The 26,418-nt window shown below is 27.8% G+C and overlaps 2 protein-coding genes and 1 pseudogene across 4 annotated transcripts; 1 reads left to right on the top strand and 2 right to left on the bottom strand.

Annotated features, from left to right (window-relative positions):
- Positions 1–810: 810 nt before the first annotated feature.
- On the top strand, positions 811–26,418 carry LOC145191761 (histone demethylase UTY-like). 3 transcript variants are annotated; one of them, XM_090067185.1, is made up of 32 exons: positions 811–978; positions 1,463–1,521; positions 1,925–1,988; positions 2,447–2,525; positions 2,629–2,737; positions 4,772–4,821; positions 4,933–4,991; positions 6,219–6,339; positions 9,672–9,726; positions 10,475–10,603; positions 10,969–11,095; positions 11,593–11,823; positions 11,973–12,013; positions 12,120–12,204; positions 13,996–14,074; positions 14,198–14,965; positions 15,154–15,259; positions 15,369–15,439; positions 15,515–15,585; positions 15,949–16,012; positions 16,152–16,207; positions 16,349–16,411; positions 17,627–17,675; positions 17,788–17,887; positions 18,024–18,138; positions 18,239–18,383; positions 18,471–18,513; positions 18,705–18,755; positions 18,851–18,941; positions 19,035–19,278; positions 25,756–25,809; positions 25,892–26,418. In XM_090067185.1, exons 5-32 carry the CDS (start codon positions 2,713–2,715, stop codon positions 25,919–25,921), a joined length of 3,123 nt encoding a protein of 1,040 aa, XP_089923311.1. In that variant the 5' UTR covers positions 811–978; positions 1,463–1,521; positions 1,925–1,988; positions 2,447–2,525; positions 2,629–2,712; the 3' UTR covers positions 25,922–26,418. The 3 variants fall into 3 exon arrangements, with proteins under 3 accessions (XP_089923311.1, XP_089923309.1, XP_089923310.1); XM_090067183.1 differs by lacking the exon at positions 1,925–1,988 and having other exon boundaries at positions 829–978; XM_090067184.1 differs by lacking the exon at positions 1,925–1,988 and having other exon boundaries at positions 829–978; positions 16,152–16,211; positions 16,353–16,411.
- On the bottom strand, positions 20,184–21,563 carry LOC149882406 (zinc finger BED domain-containing protein 4-like; annotated as a pseudogene).
- LOC149882405 (zinc finger BED domain-containing protein 4-like) lies at positions 21,123–24,358 on the bottom strand. Its single transcript, XM_090067189.1, has one exon. The coding sequence runs from the start codon at positions 22,510–22,512 to the stop codon at positions 21,649–21,651; it is 864 nt and encodes a 287-aa protein (XP_089923315.1). The 5' UTR covers positions 22,513–24,358; the 3' UTR covers positions 21,123–21,648.

The raw sequence follows: 26,418 nt of genomic DNA, 5'->3' as shown, positions 1-26,418 counted from the left end.
ATTTACATTTACAATCTCCGTAAATTAAGCCACATTTGATTGATCACAATCACATCCTTGCTATACATGCGAAATTTGAGCAGAAAAAATCAATGAAAACCTTCATTTTTACGACCCACCCAACATGCGTAACAAATCCGCATGTTAAAAAAAAAAATAAGTTTTTTTTTTTTCAAATAAAAAAGAAAAACGATGATTTTTGATTTGATCACAGGAAACTATAAAATTTAAATAACAAATAATATTTAAGTAACGTAACAACAAAAACTAAATAATTAGTTAGGCATATTTAATAACGTAATTTAAACTTTCACGCCATAGCGATCTTCAGATGTTGTAAGATAGATACGATAACATCTAAAAATTACGTGAGACTTTAAGTTATGCTTTTCAATAAACCAAACAAATTATTTAGTTTTTGCTGTTATACATTCGCTCTACTTATAATGTAATACGCTGTATTGAGGTCTCTAACAGGAAATCTCTTTCTTTCTAGACTAAGCTTGAGCTTTGTTTGGATAAAAAGCTATGAATCTCAATAAATTGAAACTCCGTCTGGTAAAGTGAAATTAAAAGCTGATTGTAAAACAGAGGATATTGCCAAAAACAGAGGCTCGAGTTCAAAATGTGTGCCTTCAGTACTGTTTCCGTTATTTATCGCAAACGGATTTTTTCTGAACAAATAATTACCTTACTTCCGATTTGTGTTTAAAAACCACGTGACAACCTTTATGAGAATTGTTGACTTTTTTCATGTATCACATGGGGGGCTTACAAAATGCTATTGGCCAATTAGGTTGTTTATTATTTCTATTTGGTTTAAATTGTATTAAAAATGGTAGCGTTATTCATTCTAAAAACCCGGCGCAAATATCGCTCAAAGATAAATTAAAAAAAAAAAAAAAAAAAAAAAGAAAAATAGCCCTTGGCTGAATATTTAGTATTGCTCTTTTTCATATGAAAATAGAATGAGAAATGGTAAGTTCTCTATTTCCTTTCTAAATATAAAAATTGTCTTCTAATGTACTGTTTTTATTTCTCTCGTGCTTTTAAAACTCAGCTTATGCACATGGTATTTTACCGAATAATATGAAAGTCTTGATTCATTAACTTTCTCGAAGTTTTTTTTAAAAGTTTTCATAAAAAAATTAGTGAACAAAGTTTATTAAGTATTTATAAACTATAGTTTTTATTGAAATAATTTAAGCCTAATTTTTTTTGGAGTACGTTTGTACCCACATTTTTTAAGTTAAACTCAATGAACAAAATGAACTAATATTCAGCCAAATTAAAACTACATTCTCTAGTTTTACAATTAGTATATACATACATAGTTCATATATATTCAAAGTTTATAACTATATATATATATATATATATATATATATATATATATATATATATATATATATATATATATATATATATATATATATATATATAAAGTTTAAATTTTTTAAAGGTTGAGGTTGATTTGACACTAACAGAAGAAGAGAAAGAAATCCTCAAAAACTATGATAGGTAAACCTCTTAGCTCATTAACTAAAAATTATTTTTTAAATGTTATAACACTAAAAGGTACTTGTAAATAATTTTTCACTGTTAATATTCCTTATTAAAATAATATTAGTAAATTCCGAGAACAGTTGTCATAAAAATATATTCTAAAATATATAAGCAAGTAGAGATTTGCATAAAATAATGTAAGTAAATATAAACTTTTACAGCATTTTTAAATTCGTAAAAAAATGCTTCAATAACATAATCATTTTAAGTTTGGTATATCATATTTTGCTTTAAGCTAGTCAGATGTCAAGTTTCAACATTCCTAAAGATTTTATTTGCATAAAAATGTAGCTAAAGTTTAAATTGGTGCTCATCAATAACATTTTTTCAGAAAGTTAAACTTTAAACTTACTTTTAGAGCTGTTTTATGCTGACTAAGCATTGATTACATACACTAAAGTGAAACTGCTTACATTCACAAGGTAATAGAAAGGGTTTGTCAAAATGCAATGTACAGTTTGGATCAAAATGGAACAAAGTGTTTGTTTAAGCAAAAAAGTTATCAATTTGGAAAGAGTAATAAGAAAGATATTTAAAAAAATATCTAAATTGGAAAATATATTTAAGTTCTAATCAAGAATAACAAATGTACTACCATATGGAAATTTACACAAAAATTTTGAAATACTGATAATTTCAAATAAATTCAATGATTTAAAAAGAAAAAATAAACAATTTTCTGCTGTTAAATATACACAAAAAAAGTTTGTGTTACCTTTTTGATAAGTATCTAGATAAAAGATATAGATTTAGATTTAAAGATATACTATCTCTAATTTTCTATTTATTATTTTATGTGATTAGCAAATAAGGTTATTAAATTTTGGTTTGATGAATTTTTGTCATGGTTTTATCTCAATTAGTTATATTCTTGCCTTAGTCGACTTTTTGGGTTCATTCGTTGGTTTGACCCTGCAAATACTATCACCAAAGTAAACCATAGAACTTTGCTTCAAAAGGTAATTACTGTGATTTAAGAGAAAAAAAAAGTCTGATGTAAAATGTTTAATTGTCTAAACTGAATCTGCTTGATAAATCTTTTTAAGTTATTTTTGTGTTTAGGGTATCCAATACCTTGTAAGCAAATTACAAATTGAGGGTAAAGGAGTTGATCCAAAAGTGTTTTGTAAGCTGGGGCACTATCATATGTTACAAGAAGAGTACGGGGAAGGTCAGTTAAGTGTTTAGGCTTTATATTAACATTAGTGTCGCATGCAAATGCACAATTACTAATATTTAACTGCACTAAGTTAAACAAAAAATTTAAACATTTAAATGCTTTTTAACCATACAAAGAATTTTTGTTTGTTTTTATGAAGTCTTTTTTAAAAGATAAGTAAGAAAAAAATATTTTTTGATGTCAATTTGTTATTAACGAAATGTGTTTGCAATTAAATTTAAATAATTTTGTTTGTTTCATAAAAATAACGCAAACGTCAGTTAAGGAAAAAAATTATTTAAAGTTTATGCATTAAATATTTATTGGATTTAAATATTGATAGTATTCTACAAAATTGTTGAATATCATAAAATTTATGTAAGAGTTATTTTTATTCTTTTACCTTAAAAGTATTTTTAATACAATAGTGACTAAAAAGATGAGACAATCATTTTTTTATATTTTGTTTGTAATTTTGAAATTTATTGCTAGAAATTGACTTTTTTGTCATCTAGTTGTTCATATTTAATTGTTAATTTTCATCGTTTCTTTTATTTTTATTTCAGTATTTCACAGCTTTAAAAACAATTTTATGCATCTTTTTTTTGTAATGTCTAGACAATTTTTACATTAATTTTAAGTTAATGTAATATAAAATATAAATCTTTAAACTGCAGAATGTGAAGGTCAAAAGAAATCTTGGAAGAGAAATAGAAGCATGTTATTTAAGAAGTTTTATAAGGTTTTTCATTTCAGCCTCAAGTTGAAGCTTAATTTGAAGTTACCAAGACAACAGTCTGTAATGTTAATAAAAACCTTGTGTTACAAATAAAAGAAAAGACAAGATTATCAAAATTCTCAAAAGACAATCAAAGAAACCAGCTACTCAATTGGTTGCAAAGTTGTGAAAAAAAATTGATGACTGATGTCTGAAGGCACCAAGAAATCTTTGTTTTCTTATAAGAACTGGGTTGGCTTAGTCTAGTTTTCAAAATCCCAATATCACTGGACATCAAAAGATTGTGCCAATTTTCCCTGGAGTGACTAGTCAAAGTTTGTGCTTTTGAACTGATAGAAAAACGTATGTTTAGCATCGTGTCCATCACAACTTTGAGTTTTAGTAGTTTTTAATGGGAAATAATTGTTTCAATGAAGAAAAATTAGGTATGAAGAACATTATTCTTAAAAGCTCTATGAGAGTTACAAGGCTTATTCAATTACTAATTGATTCTGCTCAAAGCACTGTTATGAAGTCAAGCACTGTTTGCTATCACAAATTTGATTTGACCTTCAGAGGTCTGGTAGAACATGTCTAACATTGTTTATGTTTAACATACCATTTTCAAAACTTTGATATTGTTTCCAGGTCTCTTAACATTATTTGATGTCATTTTTCTTTTCATGTTTTAAAATTATTTAATGACACTTAATAATCTCATGCAAAGTTGAAATCAAAAAAAAATTTTCGTTCTAATATAAAAATACACCCTTAGCAATGTAAAAATTCTTTTAATCTTATCAAATTTCTTTGAGTCCATTTAAATTGGCACCTTAAAAAAAAAAGGAAACATTTTTTACGCAAGTTGAGAAGCCACTGAATTGAGATACCAATTGACATCCTCATTACAAGATATCAATCTATTTTTCATGAAAAAAGCTGCACAACTTAATAGTGAAATGTAATTTAATTGGTTGTTTAACATCACATGAGCAGAAAAGGAAAAATTTTGTTTGCTATCATGTGATAGTCACATCATCCTAATTGGTGCACTCTCTGTTAAAGCTTTAAAATACCACAAAGACAACAAAAGCAATCAAATTTAACCAGCAGTTTTATCAGCAAATATTACTAACAACTGCTGTCCATAAAGATACCAATAATTTTTAAGCAATAAGTTACAAAGCAAATAGATCTTAAAAGAAATGTGTACTCATCTTTTGGCAGTTACTGTGTTAAAGTTAAAAAGATTGAAAAATTCTTGGAATATGATTATTGTTTACATAGTTTAGAATCTAATAATAGTTTTTTTTAATTTGTTAATTTAGCTATGTCAGCATATCAGCGGTACTTTGGACTCACTGAAGATTATTTTAAAGTAAGTGTTAATATATTGTTAAAAGGAATTTAAAAAAGCTTCTCAATGACTACTATTGTAATTGATAAAAAATATTTTGTAATAATGAAAAATATTTTGATTTTGATTTAGGATGCACCATTTTTATATGGGTTAGGAATTGTATACTTTCATTTCAATGCATATCACTGGTGAGTGATATTTTAATTATATCATTATTTTTTGAATTTTATTCTATTGAATGTTTTCACAAATCTATATACAGTTGGTGATCATAGAAATAGCACACCCGCATGATATTTTCTTTTGATTGCATTTTATAGAGTGTTTCTAAGTAAATAGTTTTAATGGTTTTAAATTTTAATTCTTTTAAAATCTTACAAGTTGGAAAAACAAAAATTACTCTGTAAAAAAAAAAAGAAATAATTTTTAATATGCTATTATTAAAACTGTCAACAGCATATTGAAAAATACAAAACCATTGATGATAAAATTTAAATCGTCAATATGAATCGCAAAAATTTTTATTACATCTTTATTACAAAAATTTTGTGATTTTAATTGTTTAATTGTTTCCAGTCTAGTGGGGAAGTATAAGTTAGGCGTCCTATGAAGCAAGAAAACAATCCATTGTATACACTAAAGGCATGGTGGGGGTAATATTTAGCTTTGGGAAGCACATCTCTTGGGATATTGATCCGGTGCTCAAAATTGATAGAAATTTGATCAATACATACAATGATGTATGACAAAACATAATGGAGTCATATGCTGATGATAACCTACCTGTTACTTGGATTTTAATGCATGACAATGACCCAAAGCATACTGCAAGATCTGTAAAATCTTGGATTGAGGAATGTAAAATTAATGTGCTGACCCCAAAGTCCTGATCTGAATGTGATCAAGAACTTATGGTACAATATTGGGGTGGCTTTACAAGATAAATAAACCTCTAATTTTAATGAGTTTTGGGGGGAAATTCCAAAAAAGTCTGGAATGCCACTACTATTGAATGTCAAAGGCTTGCTAACTGTATGCCATCAAGATGTGCTGCAGTAATAAAGAATAAAGGCTACTCATCAAAATGTTAATGTTATTTTTTATGTTTTGGTGTAGACTTTTAAACTATTTTTATTTGTTTTGCTTTTTCTATGATCACAAATTTTTTTTGTGCTTTGTTCACTTTTCAACAACCGTAGTTATACTTCAAATAAAAATAATATTTTTTTTCTTATAATTTATAGCTAATAAATGAATTAAATATTATTCCTTTTTTTTATTTACCCAATAAAGAAAGAACTTATATTAGCTGTAATGAAGAAAACATAATATGTGTTTTTTCTGTGATCACCACTGCTTTAAAAAGATTTTCATTTTTGGGACTATTAAAAATTTAAAAAGAAATTCATTTCTAGGGCTATTAAAGCTTTCCAGCAGTTGCTATATGTTGACCCAAGTTTTGTTCGAGCTAATGAAGTTCATCTACGGCTTGGACTTATGTTTAAGTCACTTAGTAGTTTTGATGCAAGTTTAAAGGTAACATTCTTTTAATAGCAGTAAGATTTCAAAAACAAAGTTTTTTTAAAATATTTTTTATAGTGATACTCTTTATTGTTATTTTTTTTTTATAAGAGTTTTTTTAACTGTACCAAAACAAATATGTAAATGTAAAAATCAAACTATCAAAATTTAAAAAAATAACAAAAATAACAGGAAAAAAAAAAAAAATGAAATAAAAATAACAAAAATATTAAAAATATCAAAAATGTAAATATCAAAATTAAAATATAATACTATTGTTCTGAGCTTTTAGACCAACTAGAACATTTGAGAAACAGTAACTACAAAAAGTAGTATTTTATACTTAAAATATAGGTTCTTATTAGAACAATAAAACCCCTTATAACTTAATGAAAAACTTTACATTTAATTTGGGCTTTGTAAATCATAAAAAAGAAAAACAAAACCTTAAAGATAAAATATAGATGTCTGCATTTTATAAATTATACTTGTATTTTGTGTCCATATATAAACATATATAAATATATATAAATTCTTAACTTAATATTTAGTAGGACCTCCTTTACTTTGAATCAATCTCTTGCCAGACCATCTCGATTTGTTGAAATAATTCATCACTAATCTTCACATTTGCATATTCAATCTAATTGTCAGTTATTTCTCATGACAATAAGGATTTTATACTGACAATAAGATTGCAAATGTGAAGTCTGACTTATAAGAAGTTATATATATGTAAAACTTCTATTAAGAATAGTTTTTAAAGTAACTTACAATAATTTAAAAGCAACTGACAATCCAAATGTGAAGTCAATAAGATTGAGCATGTAAATGTGAAAAAAGAAATGTGAAAAAAAAAATGTGAAAAAGGAAATTTCTGATGGGATTTGAGTCAGGGCTTTGTACAGGCCGCTCGATTACTGTGATGTTCTTATTCTTGAACTATTGTTTTTTGATTTTTTACATGTTTGGGGTAATTGCCCTGTTGAAAAATCCATTTTAGGGACATCTCCCATTCAGCATATGGTAACATATCATCTTCCTTGATATATTTGTACACAAAGCAGTCCATAATCGCATTAGTTTTGTTAATAATACCAAATCCTAGTGCCCAAACCATATTTCTTGACACTCTTCTTGGTATATTTAGTTTTGCATCTGGTGTTCTTTGGTCTCCAGACTCGCTTCTTGCCGTCGCTTCCAAAGAAGTTATATTTTGATCCATCACTAAAAAGTATGTATCTGCACTGGTCTACAGTCCAATTTTGGTGTGCTTTGACAAATGCAAGTCTTAGCTTTCTATTTTTAAAAGACAATTTCAAACTATCAAAGTTTCTTGGCAGGCATTCGAGAAAACAATTTTGATTGTTAAGAGATTTGATAGCAGTGCCATATTGTACATCATGATGATTTTCAGAAAGTCTTGTCAGACGCAACAATTGAATAATTGGTGGCACATTCTCATTTTGATATCTGTTGATGAATTGTTGACAAAAAATTTGAATAGACCAAATGTGGGTATAGAGAGTATCATTTTGGGAAAATATTTTAAATTACAAACGTCATGTTGACTGCACCACTTAATAACTTCCAACTCATTGAAATTTTAAGTTGTTTTTTTTTACTTTTCTTTTTTCTGTAAATGCTACTTACAGTTGATTTTTCTCTTTGAGAAGAAAATGAAGATTACACACAAGTAGAAGAAGCTTTGAAAGGGCTGACAGTCATCAACAAAGTTGAAGGATTGCTCTTGTTCATGGTTTAAACAAGAAAAGTTAACAAAGATCGAGAATAACTTTTTGTTTTAAATTCTTAAAGATCTTAAAGATCTTTGCAAGCATTTCCCTTATTGTACACTGTTTGAAAATTTGTGGGTGTAACATTGATGAAAACACCTGAAAAAATCCTTTTAAGGGATGGTAGTACATACCAATGGGTAAATGATTTGTAACATTTTTAAAATTCAGTATTACCAACCGTGAAAGAAATTAGGATTTTTTTAAATTTATTGATTTGCAAAACTTTGAAGTTATTTTTAAAAGATGTTTATATAAATTTTTTATATAAATTTATATAAATTAAATAATTTTTTTTTTTGCTCAAAATGTTTGAAAACACAAAAGTATGATTAAGAAATGCAGTGTTAAGGAAAACAATACTTTCTTTTTTAGGTAAAATATTTTAGCTTTGAAATAATTTATATGACTTGCCACATCTAATGCAACCATATTTGCCACATCTAATGGTCACCAAAATTGGAATTGATGGTGGTGGAGATTTCTTAAAGATGAGTTTGGGAATTCTTGAAACAGCTCAAAAACCAAAAAGCCCTTTTCTGAAGTCACCAAAGCAGAGTATTTCTTCTCTAAAAGACTCTGGAGTTAAAAAACAGCTGAAAGTTGAAAGTTGTAAATATCATCTGTGGAATTCAGTCTTATGCTAGCAAACATCTTTTTTGTTGGTGTGATGCAGGCTCTTCAAATCTTGGAGTTTATGGTTCATTGAGAACATGAGGAAGCATTAGAACCGCCCACCAAGCTTTGTTGCCAAAGGAAGTAATGTCAAGTATGCAAAGCAATTCGAAAATGTCATCAACTCTTTATTGCTTGACTTGCCAAATAAATTACTTGTTTTAGACATTATTCCACGCATGGAGGTATACTTGCTTCTAAGAGTAGTGAAACATCTCTTCAAGAATCTCACCAACATTTGGCCTTCAAGTCAGGAATTGCCAGAAGCCTTACATGTGCCCATTTCATGGGGAACATTTTAATGGAAACATTGTTGAAAACTGTTGCAAAATGTTGACATTCTTCAGCAAAAAACCTGAAGTACAAGCTGCATTTGCTGTCTTCCCTTTCATTGAGGCATTCTGTTACTTTGAAAAAGTTGCAAAGATTCTTTCAGTCTTCTTCCGTGTGTTGCAGTTCTTTTCTAAGAACAACCAAGGCCTTGGACTCTAACAGTGAGTAATCATCTGAAGCTCTTCATTCAAATCTCAAGCCCTAATGACAGTGTTTCAAAAGACAGAAAACCCATCCAGAATATGGGATTAATTTGTTGAATATAGTTGTTGATTACAACAGCAAGCATGTTTAGTAAAATTTTGAATCACTGTAATGATAGAAGAAAATGCAGAAAATGTTTAAATTTAGAGTTATGAAAAGTTTGATTATAATGTTGTTTGGTATATAATACAATGGTATAGATATAGTTAAAAGTTTTCTGGATTACTCAAAGAAAAGCATTTTTATCTGCAAAAATTTAAAAGAAAAAAGTTCTTTTTATTCTGAGAAATTCTTGAATTATTAATTTTGATGTAATTTAAGTTTGTACTTCTTGTTTAGCATTTTCAACTGGCGTTGCTTGATTCAAGTCCTTGTTCTCTTTCAAAAGTTGAAAGTAAGTTTTTTTTTTTTTTTTTTTTTTTTTAATTTTACTCATCTTCATCTTGCTCTAATGGTGTTCTTATGATGATGATATACTCGTTATTACTGCTATCATGATGTGGTTTGTTATAAACCTAGAAAAATTTTTCCTGTTTCTGATCAACAGAAATTTCTTTTCTCCCTGTCAATACAACTTTAGTTAAAATTTTTTCCTTTAAAGATTTTTTATTTTTTTATTTGTTCCATGATTTTGATGTGTGTGCTCTGCATAAGGATATAGAACAAAGCACATGCTACAAAAAATGAAATAAAAAGGAACACATATTTTGCTGTACTCCAATAGTTAAAAACTGCTCTCAAGAAGCCAAGTCAAGAACTTTTTAAAATCAAGATTTTTACTCTTGAGATGTAAAAGGAGATATCCACTTTTATTTACTTTTTTTATTTATTTTTGTTTACTTGAAAGAAGTTAATTCAATTTATTTGTTAATGATTTAACAGTTGTTCTTGACAAAGTAGCTACAAGATTGAACAATTGGATTTCTTTCTTTTTATAGATGTTTCTGTTTGTCCACTTATAATTAATTGTTGTTTCCATTAAATTTTTTGAACTCTTTCTTAATTTTATTGTTTAAAATTTGCTTCCATCACTCCCAGTTTGCCCTCCAAAATACATAGAGCACTAAAAAATGCTAATTTGTCAAAGTAAATTTGTTAAAGTATGTTTCTTTTTGATGTATTTACAAACTCTTTTTATTAAGTTCAATTCCACATTGCACATCTATTTGAGATGCAATCAAAGTATGAGCTCGCTAAAGAAGCCTATCAAGCCATCATTGCTGCCGCTGAAATGCCTCCTCAAATACAATCAGTTGCTTGGAGACAGTTAGGTACTTTGTGTATTTCGATTGAAATTCATTATAAATATGAATGACGAATATGTATGAACATGAAAACAAATATGAATAAAGAGGGCAGACTTCATATACTCTTTAAGCATTAAAAAAAAAAAAGTTAAGTTCAACACTTAATTCAAATAAAGTAGTTTAGAAGTAACAAATTTTAAAACCAAAAAACTTTTATTAATTCTACAAATTTTAAATAATTTTTTTTAAAGTAAGTTTTTTCCTATTCATTTGTTCAAATAGTCTTTTTCTAAATATTTTTTTTGTCATAAATTTTTATAGATTTTCCTCCAACAAAAAGTTTTCATTTTTATGCAAGCTGCTGATAGTAGTTTAAAAAATTGTTTTAGGTTGGATGCATCATTCACATCATCAACTTGGTGAGAAAACCCAACGAATCCAGGAAGCAGTGCATTGTCTCCAAAAATCTCTAGAGCTTGATCAAAGCAGTGGGTCATCATGGTATTTCTTAGGAAGGTAATTATAAGTGTTATGTAAAGTATTTCTGTGTAAAATCTTTCAGAAAAAAAAATTCAGAATTTCTTTGCATAATAAAACTATTAGAGAATATGAATCAGTTCAAAAAAAAAAATATTACTTTAAAGCCAAAACAACTCCAAAATCTTTAGTGTTGTTTTGGTTTTAAAACATTTTTTTTTTTTAAAAAAAAAAAGTTTCTTTTTTATTTATTTTTATGGTTCAAAATGAAATCTTATGATTTTAACAAGTAAAAAGGTCTTTAAAGAATGTTTTTTAATTTGGAATTTTATCAAAAAAAATTGCTGGTAGAAAAAGTATAACAAAAATAAAACAAGTTTGATATTTTAAAAAATTACTTATCAGTTATTGGAAAATTCCGATAGTTTTATTCAAGTCAAAAAATCTAAACACAAAGCCATAAATCTTTTTAATTTAATAAGAATCTTGTTTTTCAATATTTTTGTGAATTGCAAAAAAATATTTTTTTTTCAAAGATGCTTTGCTCAACTTGGAAAAATTCATGATGCATTTACTGCTTATCGTCATGCCATTGATAAAGCAGAAGCAAATGCAGATACCTGGTGTTCCATTGGGGTTTTGTATCAACAGCAAAATCAACCAATGGATGCTCTTCAAGCATATGTTTGTGCAGTTCAGCTTGACAACAATCATGTTGCTGCATGGACTGATCTTGGAGTTCTCTATGAAACTGGCGGCCATTTTCAGTAATTTTAAGTTCCTTTTAATTTTAATATCATCTGAAAGTTTAAGAATGACATATTAAAAAATATCAATAAAGCATTGTATGATAAAATTTTCTTGCATAAAAATATATTTATATAAAAAATAAAAACATTCATCATGTTAAATTTAGTGATGCAATTATATGCTACTCTAATGCTTTGAAAGCTTGTGGTAAGAAACTTACTTTTTAAATAAATTTCACTAAAGTTCATTTGCACCTAATATAGGTATTGATATTAGTTCAATGTAAATAATGCTCTCAAGTATTTTTTTTAAGGAAGTCCAAACATTGGTCTTGAAACTCGAATGAGATGTTTAAAGGAAAAGATGGCTGGTCCAGTGCATGGAGACGTTAACAATAGGTATCAAACATGTTTAAAATAATTTTATTCACATTTTTATTCACAAAAAGTTAGGAAAAACTTTTGCATACAATATATAAAACATTGAGAGAGCCATCAGGTTTTTCTGAGTAACTAACGATTAAAGGGTACTGAATTTCATCAACCAATAGAATTTCATCAACCAATAGATATATTGGTTGAACATGATGAAAATTAGTACCCTTTAATCGTTAATTACTCAAAAACTATTTAAGTTATCTTCCTAATTTTTTGTGTGGAAGAAAGCTAATGTGTTGCTGTTTGATTGTATTAGTGTTAAGTATTGCTTATCATTGTTATTGGGTTAAAATGATAATATCTTGTCACCTTTACCTAGTTTAGTGGTATTTGATTTGGATTATACTATATGGCCTTTTTCTATAAAATGAGTCAACAAATAAAAAGTCAAGAAAAAATTACGGAAATTGTACAAAGTTGAAGGTGGTTAAACCTATTGCAAAAAGAACTTTTAGTAATTGCCAGGCCAGCAATATTTTTATCAATTGAAAGGTAGATATGTTCTTCAACAAGTTCAAGTATATTCAAACTAAAAAACTTGCTACCAAGTTCCTTTTATGGCAAGCAATCTACTCTTGTGGATTGAAAAGTGCACCATATATCGCTTGTAAGACTTTGAGGTCAGATTTGTATATAAAAGAATGCTTAAAGAAATGTCTATTGCCATTCATTAAAAAGCATGATATGCCCACAATATTTTGGCTTGGTTTAGCTACAATCCACTACTCCAAGATGTCTCTAAAATGGTATGAACAAAATGGCATCATATTGGTACCTAAGGAAGCAAATCCTCCATATTGTCCTAAGCAGTGAGTTGTTGAAAGTTATTGATCAATTATAAAAGCAATCCTAATGAAAAGCAAGAAATTAGCTTCTGATGAAGAAGATTTTAAGAAAAAGTTTCAATGAAATTACACAACAAAGGGAAGATTTAAGAGGTTGTTAAACAAAGGTTCGAGTCAAAACTTTGTTTTTCGTATATATATACTTTCGATAATTGTAAATTGTACTTCGAAGGGTTTGGAATATTTTTCCTACTTCATCATTTATGTTTCTGAATACTGATTATGTAAAAAAAAATGTAAAAATGTGGAAATGTAAAAGAAATAAAACTTTTACAATAACTTTCTTGCAAACTTCTATTTTCTTTTAAGGCAACGATGGAAAAAAAAACTTATTTGCTTGTTTTCATTTTTTTCATTATCTGCAAACACAGGGATGTTTTCTTCATCAGATACTGAAGATAATCACAAAAATTGTTAATTTTTAATAACATTCAACAACAAAGCTGAACTATCAATAGTGATAATCCAAGTATTGTAGCATTGAATTTCCTTTTTAAAATGCTGAACTTTCTCTAATTAATTTAAAAAGCTGAAGTTTATCTGGTTAATTTTTAGATGATTTTTCTCCTTCAGCACAAGAAGATGAAAGATTTCTTAGGCCATTGTAGGTTTTCTAAAAAAAAAAAAAACAGAAATAAATCCTAATAGTCATTTAGTCAATTGTCTCCTTTTAGTCAAATTTCAATAAGAAGTATTTATGCAGCATGAGATAGTTAAAAACATTTAGTGCCTGAAAGAATTTGTTATTCATTAGCCATTATTCCATATGAAATAATACTAATAATAAAAAAAAAACGTAGATTTTGCAGTTTTTAAAATACTTCAAAATAATTCTTTCCTGTAAACATAGGGAAAAAACTTCTTATGCCATAATGTAAAGTAATTAGTTTTATTCTGTTTTTCATAGTTTACCAAGCATAGAAGAAGCCTGGAAACTTCCTATACCTGCTGAACTGACAACAAGGACAGTTCGGCTTGTACAACAGGTTTTTCTTGATTATTTGGTTATTGTTAAATTAAGCTTTTAAAAACACTAGATTTACTATGCATTAATGTTTTTAAAGTTTAACCCTTTTAAATTTTCATAAACAATGTATTAACTTTGTTAGGCACGTTTGAAGCACCAAGTACTTTTACAAGGAAGTGCACATTCTTCATCTGATAAGCCAAATGATGTTTCACCTAGAAAAATGAATGGTGATGTTGGTCAACTTATTGTAGATAAAAATTCAGGGAATGATTTGAAAGTTGAACAAATTCAACCAATGTTTTTTAGTGAAAGTATGCCTCAAAATGTATGTAAACCTTATGTAACATCAGCAAGCATACATAATTCTAGTTCTGTCAAGAATTCTGTTTTATCAAGCATACAGCAAAATCAACATACCTCTAAACCCTTAGATTCTTCTCCCTTTTGGAATCAAAACAATCTATCGATTTATGAAGAGAGTTCAATGGAAAGTCAAATTATTAAAGATGATACTAATCTAAATGCTATTAGTCACAATAATTCATCCCAAACTCCTAGTGCTACACCTCACTACACGGCCCAACCATCAGTTAGCACAGGTTTATCTTTAATATCTCCAGTTAGCAGTGATAAAGAATTAAATCTTTTAACTATGAGTTCATCTACAGATATTTCTAAAGTAGAGAGAAAAAAACTTTCCCCTACAACCTCATCAATACTTTCACCAACGACAGCATCTATAGTTTCTCCTAGTAAACCATTTGGTTCTCCAAAGACGTTGCTTTCTTCCGAATACACTGTTCCAAAAATTTCTCTGCTTTTAAATGAGAACAAAATACCATGTCCTCCTCCTCGCCCTCCACCCCTACCTAAAGATCAGCTTAATCCTCCAACACCAAGCATCACAGTAAGATTGTTTGTTTTGCTTTTTTTACTATTTTTGATTATTATGGTGGAAATAAGTATGTGACTGCGTAATGTTGTTGAATATTAAAAATATTCTTTTAACTTTTACCAATTCGTTTTTATTTTGGTTGTCTATCTGCAGTCTTTATATAAATTGATTGTTTTTCAATGACCAAACATCTGTTTTAGATAAATGATAGGCGAGAAGCTATGTCTCCAGCACTACGTAACTTTTGTTTGGACAAACGAAATCCTGTCACTGTGATCAAGGGTCTATGTAAATCTCTCAAACTTGGTACAACTTCTTGTCAACTATGCTTCCTTAAATTCAACTCAGTTTTTAATTTCAAAATACAATTAGTGTTTTTTGATTTTCATTAGTTATTTTAAAAATTTATCTTTAGATTTAAGTTTATTTACTACAAGAAGACTAGTTGAGCAGAATCCAGATCACCCTATTGAAATTCGACATCAGGTTGGTTTTTTTTTGCCTTTTATTGAAAAAAAAATTAAATGATGCCGTTTGTTTTACACAATTTCTATTTTTAAGAGACAGCAGAAGGCAACAGAAAACTGGGATGAAGAAGGAAAAGTAAATGTTTGGGCCTGCAAAAGCACCAAGTAAAAGCTTAACTATTTTTTAAAATTTTTAAAAAAAAAAGATTCTTGGGTTCTTAGAAACTTTTATAACATTTAAGTGTAAGTATATAATAGATATTTGTTGCTGTAGGTAACAGTTATGTAATACATATATTTAACAAATATATAACAAAAATCATAATAGTATATATGCATGCATGCATGCATGCATGCATGCATGCATGCATGCATGCATGTATGTATGTATGTATGTATGTATGTATGTATGTATGTATGTATGTATGTATGTATGTATGTAAAATAAATAGTTTAGTACTAAATTATAAATTGCTCATGCTGTTTATAAAACCAAAAGCTGCATTTTCTATATACTTTTATCGGTAGATCCAAAATGACTATTGCAAAATACTCACAATATCAAGCAAGCACATACCAAGATTCATTGCAGGTACTTTTCCTTTTTTTTTTTTCTTTCTTTTTTTTTTTTAATTAGTTTTAACAATAATTTTGTCATTTTTATTTCCCTTGTTTTTGTTTAATCATCAATTTGTTTTTTTTTTGTTTTTTTTTATCGAAATTTCTCACAGGCTGATGATAAAGAAAAAGATAAAAAGAAAGATGAAGCCGAAGATGAGCAAAAACAGCAAGTTTTATTTGAAAGATTACTTATATATAATAGTAAAAATGTCAAAAAATAATACATTTTTTACATTATGTTACATATTTTTTTGTTTACATATTTTTTTTTTTTTTTTGATGATCAAAACGATTTGTTTTTTTTTAGGAAGAAAAAAAAATTCAAGTTGATCAAGTTTGGTACAAATGTTGATTTGTCTGATTTGAAAAAGTAACTTTGTTATTTACTATGAATCTAAATTTAAAAAAAAAAAATCTATTGATAAAATTGCTTCCAATAAAAAAATTGTAAATGACTTTTCAAATGGGTTTTATTGTTGAAAAAGATTTTTTTTTTTATATGAAAAGAAAATCATTCCAAGAAATAAAGATTCAGAAAAAATGTTTCTTTTGTTTTTGTAGAAAAAAGTTGTGTAAAACTTTTTCGCAAAAATCTCTAAAAATTCATTTAGAAATTATTTTTTGTTTTAAGGTAAACCCATAACCTAAAAATAACTGTATTTCAAAATAATTGTACTTGGCTATGTTATTACTAGGCTGGTGATTATGTCTCTAATTTTTTCAGTTCCAATTAAACTTCATGATGGTAAAAAAGTTAATTTTTCTAAAGACATTCTGAGATATAAAAAGGTTTTCAGAATAAAATCTCATTGATGCTCAAACTGCTTCCATTCTTTGGTGCATTAAGTATCTATACACAAGTTTGGTCAACTTTGCTCTGGCAGTTAAAAAATACATATCACATGGTGCAACATAGTCAATAGGCAATACTATTTACCAAGGTGCTTTAATGATATATATCTACTGGAATGACAGGTGCTAAACAATCTGTAAAGTTTTATCATCAGTAAAAAGTAAGGCCCCAAGTTTGCTTCAATTTGTATCAAAAAAAGTCATGGCTTGTAATTTGACATGCTAAATCAAAAAACACTGAAATACAGTAGGTGGATGCTTTTTGGAGGGTTTTTGGATTTTGTCATCTGGAACTTGATGAGTGATCAAAAGTGTGAGTGGTTAATGGCTGCTCAAAAAGGGCAATGAAACTAGTATAAGAGCTCATCAGCAAGTCATCATCATCAGCATGCTCATCAACAAGTCATGCTTAGAAGGAAAAAAGATTTGTTGAGATGGTGTGATATATTAGAATGTTTTTTGATTCAACAATAGTGCACATTTCAAAAATCATTTAAAAACTAACATGTTTTTTTTTTTTAAAAAAGCATTATTTTGACTTGAAGGTTTTCACAAAAGCTTTGTATGAATGTGAAGATGTGAAAAAGTTGTTCAAAATTATTTGGTTTGTTTTTTTTTTGAACCTTAAAAACAAAAAAAGTGATAAAAAGTTGCAAAGAAAAATATTAAGTTTTTTTTTTTTTTAATTGATTTTATTATTTTAATTAAGCTGTTTGTAAATTTTATTTTGCAGATGGAAACCGCAACTTGCTGAGCTTACAAAGCTACCTCTTTTTTGCAAGGTTTGTTTTGTTTTTTTTTGCATAGAAGATTTAAGGATTTGAATGACAACAATGTTGCTGGATTTAAACCTTGAGTCCTCTTTATGTTTTTATACCTTTTTTGTTTTAAAAGGTTGTTTGTGGCAGTAATATGCTATGTCATGTTGGACACAATATCCTTGGCATGAATACTGTTCAGTTATATATGAAAATACCTGGTTGCAGAACACCAGGTAAATGTTGTTTGCATTAAAGTAAATATTTTGTTGAATTCCGTTTTAACATTAGTTTATTTAGCATTGGTTTATTTTCACTTGAAGTTTTTTGAAGATTTGGATGAACAAAAAAATTAACCTGTTGCATTTTTAGGTCACCAGGAGAATAATTTATTTGCTGCCGTGAATATCAACATAGGTCCTGGTGATTGTGAATGGTTCAGTTGTGATAATATATATTGGGGTGTATTCAATGAGCTTTGTGAGAAGTGAGTTTATGTGGGAATCATTTTTTTTAGAGTAACAACATTTAAAATTACAAAATATATTTTAAAGTATATAATGTGTTAAATCATTTAAATTGTATAGACATAACATCGATTTTCTCTCTGGCTCCTGGTGGCCTATACTTGAGGAACTTCATGAAGCTGGAATTCCTGTTCATCGGTTCATACAGAAACCTGGAGATCTAGTTTGGCTGAACTGTGGTAATGTGCATTGGGTACAGTCATCGGTAAGATAAACTATGCCTTTTCTCATTTTCAGATTTTTCTTATAACAAAACCTACGTTACTTTATTATATTTCACTTTGAACTTTAGGGGTGGTGTAACAATATTGCCTGGAACGTTGGACCTTTAATCGGTATATACTTTAAATTTTACTTAACAACTTATTTCAAAAAGTGGTAAGTTAAAATATAATTTATAATTATTATTAACTTAAAATTAATTAATAATAATAATTAAATATAATTTGTTAATTAACTATTATTATTAAATAATTTGTTAAAATGTATTTTAATTTGTTAAAAGTATATTTTTGTTTGTTTGCAGCACATCAATTTGAGCTGGCTGTGGAAAGATATGAGTGGAATAAGTTACAAGGTACAGATTTTTGGATCCTGAATCAAGCTTGTTAAATATTTTGTTACTTTTTGTGTGTTTTTTGTTTTATGAACAAAAATCTAATAAAATTTCAGATTATAAATCAATTGTTCCAATGATCAATCTTTGTTGGAGTATGGCTAGAAATATTCGCATTCCTGAATCAAAGTTTGCAAGTCATCTTAAGTAATTTTTTTTGCTGTTTCAGTTTATTGAATCAAGCTTCTGATATTTTTTTAATGTATTTATTAATTTGCATTTTTTATGATCTTTTTTTAGACTTTGCTTGGAACGTTCGTTAGCATACTGTGAAAAAACCTATGCAATACTAAACAACATGAATATAGAAATAACATGGCATGGGCGTGAAAAGAATGAAGCAGCCCATTACTGCTCGACGTGCGAAGTGGAAGTTTTTAATATTTTATTTGTAAAAGAAATGAATAAGAAGTTGCTCGTCCACTGTCAAGATTGCGCTAGAAAAACCAGCGTCAACTTAGAAGGCTTTATAGTGCTAAATCAAGTATGACTAAAATTTTTTGAAAAATAATAGTAGTTTGGATTTATATGGATTGTTTCATTGATCATAGTAAATCCGGTAGTCTGTTCATTGCGCAGACATTGAATATATCATCACTTATGTTATATAGGTTTTTATATTTCGAATAAAGTGATGATCTCTGTGAAAACACATTGGAAATCCAAATAACGCAAGGCAAATAAAAAATAACTTGGAAATTATAAAAAAATAAACAAAACTTATATGAAACAAAACAAAACTTATACAAAGAATTGTAAGAACAAACCTTCTGTGTTACCAAATTTTCTATTATCGTTCAATTTTTTTTGAGTGACTTATTGCTGCATAGCAGTTGTGCATTGTGCAATAAAATACATTTGACACTTCAGATGAAACTGTTTGTAAAAAGTCACCTGTCTTCTGCTTGATTTTCTGTATTTTCATTCGAAGGAGGAGTCCAAGAGTGCTATTATAGTAAACAAGTTTTTCATCTCTTTTTTTTTTTTTTCATTATTGATTTTACTTCCAGTTTTAGTTGTATTCTTTTTAAATTCAGATTTAAAAGACTGAGATCTTTTATCAGGTTATTGATCTCTTTTTGGAAGAACTGTTGGGCTGTTGAAATACTTCCTTTACAAACAAATTTTTGATTCTATAGCATCAATTACATTTAAAGTAGGGGTGCACCAATGCATCGGCATCGGCCATTTAGCCGATGCATCGGCATTGGCCGTGATAACCATCGGCCAATGCAGATTGTTTTGAAATTTTTTAAATTTTATTTAACTATATAACTTAAAGATCCAAACTATACAAAGAGAGAAGTTCAAAAACAAGAAATTCAAATTTAAAAAATATAAACATAAAGTATAATATATTTTAAGCATAATTGAACAGTTTGTGTTATGCTAGAAAGAAATACAAACTTTTATAATGTTATGAAAAGTAATAAAATATGTTATATAAAGCTGTGGATCTATTTTTTTGTTTCCATTTCTCCAAAAAAATTCCAATTTGCATGCACAAAAGCTAGATGTTCTCTGTGTTCTGCAGTTAGTCGAGACCGTGTTGATTCATAAATATTTCCCCCAGTACTAAACAATCTTTTGCTGAACACAGAAGAAGGCAGAGCTCCTAAATATTTTTTTGCTAGGTATGAGAGGTCTAAAATACTATTGCTGCTAGAGTGTTTCTTTATATATGTTTCTTTGTAATTTCCCCACCATTTATAAGGACATTCTTTTTGATGCAGATTAGGTAGTGATAAGTAAAAGTTTATTTCATCAACTCTATAAGAAATGTAAGTAAATAAAAAAATCAAACTATAATAAAAAATCCTAATTTTTATTGTTCAAAATACTATTCATTAATGAATATTATCAATATTATTTTATTTTCATAACTATTATTTATATAATAATTCATAATAATTTGGAATAATGTTTTTTTTTTTAGTAATTTAAATTAAATTAGACAAGAACAAATTGTAAGCAAAGTTTTTATTTTAAAATTATTACAACTTACATTTTTTCCTTTTTCTCAAAATAAAATTGTGTCTCTGTTAAAAGTTTTTTATAGTTCTTCGCTTTCGTTGATTTTTTTAATTCAGGTGGTGTTTTTGAAACTTGATAAAAATTGTATGTGCTTTCTGCCATTTTTAATTTTTTGAATGGAGAGCTAGATACTTGGGTTGATTCAGATGAAGCATTTGTTTCATCATCTGATATAGTTAAGTTGTCAGTAGTTGTAAGGCTCTCTGTAATATCCGTTTTATTTAGCTTCATGTATTGTTCTAGAATATTTGATTTTATAGCCTCTTTTTCCTCATCTGATATGACATAACTCAGTTTGAATCTTGGATCTAAAACTGTAGAAATGTTCAGGCTTTTATTAAATTAATAGCTGGAAAACCTTGAAATAAAATCTTTTTTTAACTCTTATCTATTATAGTTTTTATTTCACCTGCATTTTCTGAAGCATAGGCTAGGTACGCTTCCATTGAAACTATAAATGGAACAATTTATATGAATGTTTTCACTCATCTCTAGTGTAGCCACCTCAAAATGCTTTAAAACTAAGATAAGTGTCTCAGCTAATAACAATTGGTCTTCTGTAAGATTAGAGGTATTGCACTTTGGATTTCTAATAAAAAATAATGTCAGTGAGGTTTTTTGTTCAACTAACCTTTCTAGCATGTAAAATGTTGAGTTCCATCTCGTAATTACATCTTGTATAAGTGAATGTAGGGGTAACTTTAGCTGTTGTTGAATTTCATGTAGCATGTCCATGGAGGACAAAGAATGGTGAAAGTGTGTGGCAATTTTTCTAGCCTTAGCTATAAGATCATTCACAATTGTTTGCTGCTTAAAAAGCTTATCCGTTATACAAAGTTGAAGAGTGTGGATTACACAACTTAGAGAATTTTTCTAAACCAGCTTCTTTTATGGCTAATTTCATATTAGCAGCATTATCTGAGAGGACAAAGTACACTTTGTTAGTTGGTATTTTCCATTCATTTAAAGAATCCTTTAGAAATTTTGATATTTTTACACCTGTTATTTTTTTAAGTTGAAGCACCGCTGTCATAGAATTAAACTCTGAGTTTATCCAGTGTGCTGTTAAAGAATAAAAGCCTAGAATATTGTGATGTGTAGTCCATCCGTTAGTGGTGAAACTCATAAAATCTGCTTTTGCTAAACCATTCATAATTTGTATTTTCAATTTTTCATAAATTAGAGGAACAACTGTTTCGGCCATATGTTTTCTAGAGGGCATGGTATACCTAGGTTCAAGATGCATAATTAGTTTGCTAAATCCTTGATCTGTAACTAAAGAATATGGCTGAATGCCTACGCATATCATTTCTCTGATAAGCAGAGTTATTTTTTGAGCTCTTTGATCACTTGATGTCCATTTCTTATGCTTATTAATAATATCTTCAAGCTTAGATTGATGTTTTTGGTCTAGAGTAACTGTAGCACTATTGCTAAAGGAATCTTTGGTGTTATCATTCTCTTTACTGGTTGAAGTAAATCCAATGACATAGCTATTTTTTTCTGTGTTAATTTTTTGGAAACCATTTAGATCTTCTATTTTCTGAAAAACTTTTACATGTTTTTTGCCAAATGAGCCTCCTCTTGATTTTTTCATTTGGCAAAATTTACAAATTGTCTTTGAACGATTTTTTTCATCAATATCAAAATATTCCCAGATTAGACTTTTAGTTGCTTTGCTCATTGTTGATTTGTTTTTAATTTATTATTATATCTAAACTAAAAATGAAAATTCTATGTTAAAAATGAAAAGTCTTATTCCATTACGCGCTAGAAGCGTAGAATAAAAGAGAAAGAAATTTTTTTGTGTAATTTTACTTTAAATGAATGATAAAGTAGCATTTTAAACTTTTTCGTAATTTTTTTGCTTTTTCACTCTTTTTTTAGAAAATAAAAGTTTGTATAAACTTTGAATGAATGAGAATTGAAATAGAAAGCTGATTGATTCGAAACTCTTGCAGTTATTCTTAACTATTAAAATGTTTCATTATATTTACATTAACGTTAAATTAAAAACAAGTTTATTATTAAATTAAAAGCATTTAATAAATAAACATTCAATATAAGAGATGTTATATAACTTAATTTCGAACAAACATTTGCTTAAAATTTGCTAATTATAAGAAGTAATGATTATATAAAAACTTTTTTAATAAAAAAAAAGACAAAATCGTTTTAATTCAAACAGAATGACATTTAGAAAACAAGCTTTTCATTAAAAGCATTAGCTCTAATTAATTAGAGAAAAGGTGGATAATAAAAATCAACAATAAAACTTAAAAATGTTGTTTTCATTTTCACTGAAATGGAATCTAGCATCTCCATTCCAGTATATAATTCCATCCTATATCCAATATATACTACTTATTTGATTTCAGGGCCGATGCCGATGCATCTGCCTGTTCCCATTGGCATCGGCATCGGCCAAAAGTAAGCATCGGTGCACCCCTAATTTAAAGTCTTGCATATCTTCAACATTGGGCCTACATTACCAATAAAAAATATTAGATTTTCTTGTGTTTTTGCATTAAATATTTGAATTTTTGCAATAAAATCCAGTTAACAAGATTTTATAAAACCAGTGTGCAAAAGAAAAACTGTAGCAAATGATTTTTACTAAATGTTTCATATTGGAATTTAAAAAAAAACAACAACTTACGAATACATTTTTCAAAAGTTTTAAATTAAGAAAAATGTTTATTTAAATATTTTGTTTTCATTTCATCAACTCTCTTATCACTTTTTTTTTCCTTTTCTGAAATTTCAAGTGCAAAATAAGAATTTCAGCAACCATTTTATATTTTGGAGCTTTCTGAAAAATCATATTTTAGTATTTGATGAGTCCTCATTGACTTTCTAAACATCTTGGTATTTGTTTCCACTGGTGTTATTTTTGCCCTAGCTGGTGTCACAGCTTATTTGTGCTCTTCATTCTGTGTGACCGATTTATAATCTTTCTGTTTAAAACACCTCACAAATGCTCTCTGGGGTTTAATTCAAGATTATGTGGATTATTCAAGCATACTCCATATGTTTCTTTAACAGTGCGTTATTAAATGAATTAAGATTGAATTTAGACTTATTATTCCATAAATTTTTTTCCATATGTCTACACCCATGTTTCTGTATTCTTTTACAGAATGACATCTTATATGGTGTTCTGTCAATTAGTTGATATTTCTTGCAGACTGGAATAAATCCTTTTTGATTTGTAATATGATATTATGATTAAGGGAAGTGATTGTCTTTCTTATTGCACCTTGTTCTTGCAAAGTAGCTTTTTTTTATACGCTGTACATTAGTGTTAAAAATCTTTTGTATCTACTCAAAAACGCACAATGTTCATTAATTGAATAGTGATAATTACACTTTACAAATTTACTAAATTTTCCAACTTTTTATAAATCAATTCTTCCAATCATCTTGTAGAATGTTCCAAAGAATTTTTTTGGATGTTGGGCAATGATTTCAAATATTACGTTTTTAAATTAACTCAATGGGGTTCTATCTCTGGGTGTCAGTGCTGTTTTCCTAACGTCTGCATATACGCTCTAATTAAAATCTTATAAAATTTCTCAAATTTCATAAACCTCCTCACTATCGACTTTTTTATGCAACTTTTTGTTGGAAGTAAACAAATGAGTTGATGAAGTTATTGTTAAAGAATTGGTTTAACAAGTCGTTGTAGTGAAAATCTAATTTAAAACTTAATTGGGTTTTTCTTTTTTGACATTTTCTGATTTCATTTTTATTTTATGCACTTGTTTAAACTCAAGTTATAAAAAACAATTTGTTGATAAACTTGAAAGTCCGCATCAGGGGGTTCAATATAAAACACCTTTGAAACACTACAAATTTCATAAAACCATAAAACTTATCATGCTAAGAAAATACCCTTGTCATTTAAAAAAAAACGACTTTTGTTTTTTAAACATCAACAAAATTATTTTCTTTTTTTTCTTTTTTTGTGACTTATGAAAAAAATCATGTATATAATCATGTAACTACGTGAATAATATATAATTATGCACGTGCATAATATATAATCATGCACGTGCATAATATATAATTATGTACGTGCATAATGTATAATTATGTACGTGCATAATATATAATCATGCACGTGCATAATATATAATCATGCACGTGCATAATTTATTTCATAACATCAACCCTGAGTTCTAAACAAATGTTTTTCCTGTCACTCAAAAAAATCCTCACTTCTTAATCATGTATGGCAACTTTTTTTCATTTTTTTTTTTTATCTTTAAAAAAATAAATGCAATATTTAAAGCAGTGTTTAAATTGTTTGACCATAAATTCATTTATCATTTGAATCTTTCAGGTTAAGTTTTGACTCATTTGACCATGATATTTGTCTTCACTGTTCAACCATCCAATTTCTGTGAGCCTTTGCAAACTCAAAAAGTTTGGTTTTTTGTCGATATGAATGCTTTTTTTGCTGCACAAAAACTATAAAACTCTGCATCTAAACGTCGCCGTATAGTATTTTCCTTTGGTTCCTTTGGTTTTGTATTTGTTAACTAATCGACTTGTAACCGTTTTTGACGTTTTATACTTTTTACATAATTTACTTTGTGGACATCAATTCTGTCGTCTTTTCAGCTATAGTTAACCTAAAAACTTTTGTAACCTTTTTTTGTTTCCTGGAAAGCATTTTGTTTTAGGGTTCGTTTTTTTTTGGAGGACGGGTGTATGATTATTAATGTATAAATATTTGAAGCTATGTTAAATGCAATGTTTTTACACAACAAATGGAGCCTCAAGTTTATCTTCTTTTCTTTTTTTTGATTTGTTTAATAGCTAAATCTCTAAATTCACGAAGTTGTTTTTTACTTTTTTTTTTACTAAGATTCACACTTGAAATTTATTTTGCAATAAAAGATTTTTAAAAACTTTCGTTTAGTATACTTCTGAAGATCTCAAAAGTGTTTACTCTTCGTTTTGCGCAAACACTACGGTTGGTTTGGTTCTTCTTTTTTTTTAAATATAAATAATTATTCTTTGTTTTGTTTTTTAATCGAAGTGTTTTTCTTCAATAGATACAAAAAGGGTCAGGTGAAAAGACGTAAAACCGGCCTTCATTAGTTGCATTTATAAATTTTTCGAAGAACTAACGAAATGTAAATATATTTATGAGAAGGTTCACGTTTTGGTCTCTGCGTGGAAAATTTTACTAATTGTTTTTAATATTAGTTCATATTCGTTGCTTCAATTTTTAAAATTTCAATCTTATTAATCACCAAGTTTAACGTTTCTTTAAGTGAGAAATTTGTTGATTGAAGGTGTATATTTTATCTAATCCAATTTTTGTGTGTGTTGTAAATTTAGTGAGTTGCGCTGGTGGACATATTTGATTAAATAATTTATTGTAATTGAGAATAGGTCAATTTTGAAATCTTTAACTTTATTTTGAATTACGGATTCACTAGAAACTTCTTTTCATTGCATGTTTTTTGTTTTTTTAATGCGGCGTTATTTTGCCGAATTTGTGATTCGAACAATCGAAGAATTAATCTTCTGTAAAAAGACGAACTTTAAAAAAAGGCACGAGTCATCGATAAATAAA

Source organism: Hydra viridissima, unplaced genomic scaffold, assembly GCF_058129835.1.
Source record: "Hydra viridissima isolate aposymbiotic clone 2 unplaced genomic scaffold, HvirCarnegie_v1 scaffold_11, whole genome shotgun sequence".
NCBI lineage: Eukaryota > Metazoa > Cnidaria > Hydrozoa > Anthoathecata > Hydridae > Hydra > Hydra viridissima.
The sequence above is the reverse complement of the archived record's forward strand: the minus strand, read 5'-3'. Positions and strand labels throughout refer to the sequence as shown.

Coding starts and splice junctions, on each gene's coding strand:
- LOC149882405 (XM_090067189.1), bottom strand. CDS start 22,512: ATGAGCAAAGCAACTAAAAGTCTAATCTGGGAATATTTTGATATTGAT.
- LOC145191761 (XM_090067183.1), top strand. Junction 4,822..4,932: donor TCACTGAAGATTATTTTAAA/GTAAGTGTTAAT, acceptor ATTTTGATTTAG/GATGCACCATTTTTATATGG. Junction 15,586..15,948: donor TGGGCCTGCAAAAGCACCAA/GTAAAAGCTTAA, acceptor TTTTATCGGTAG/ATCCAAAATGACTATTGCAA.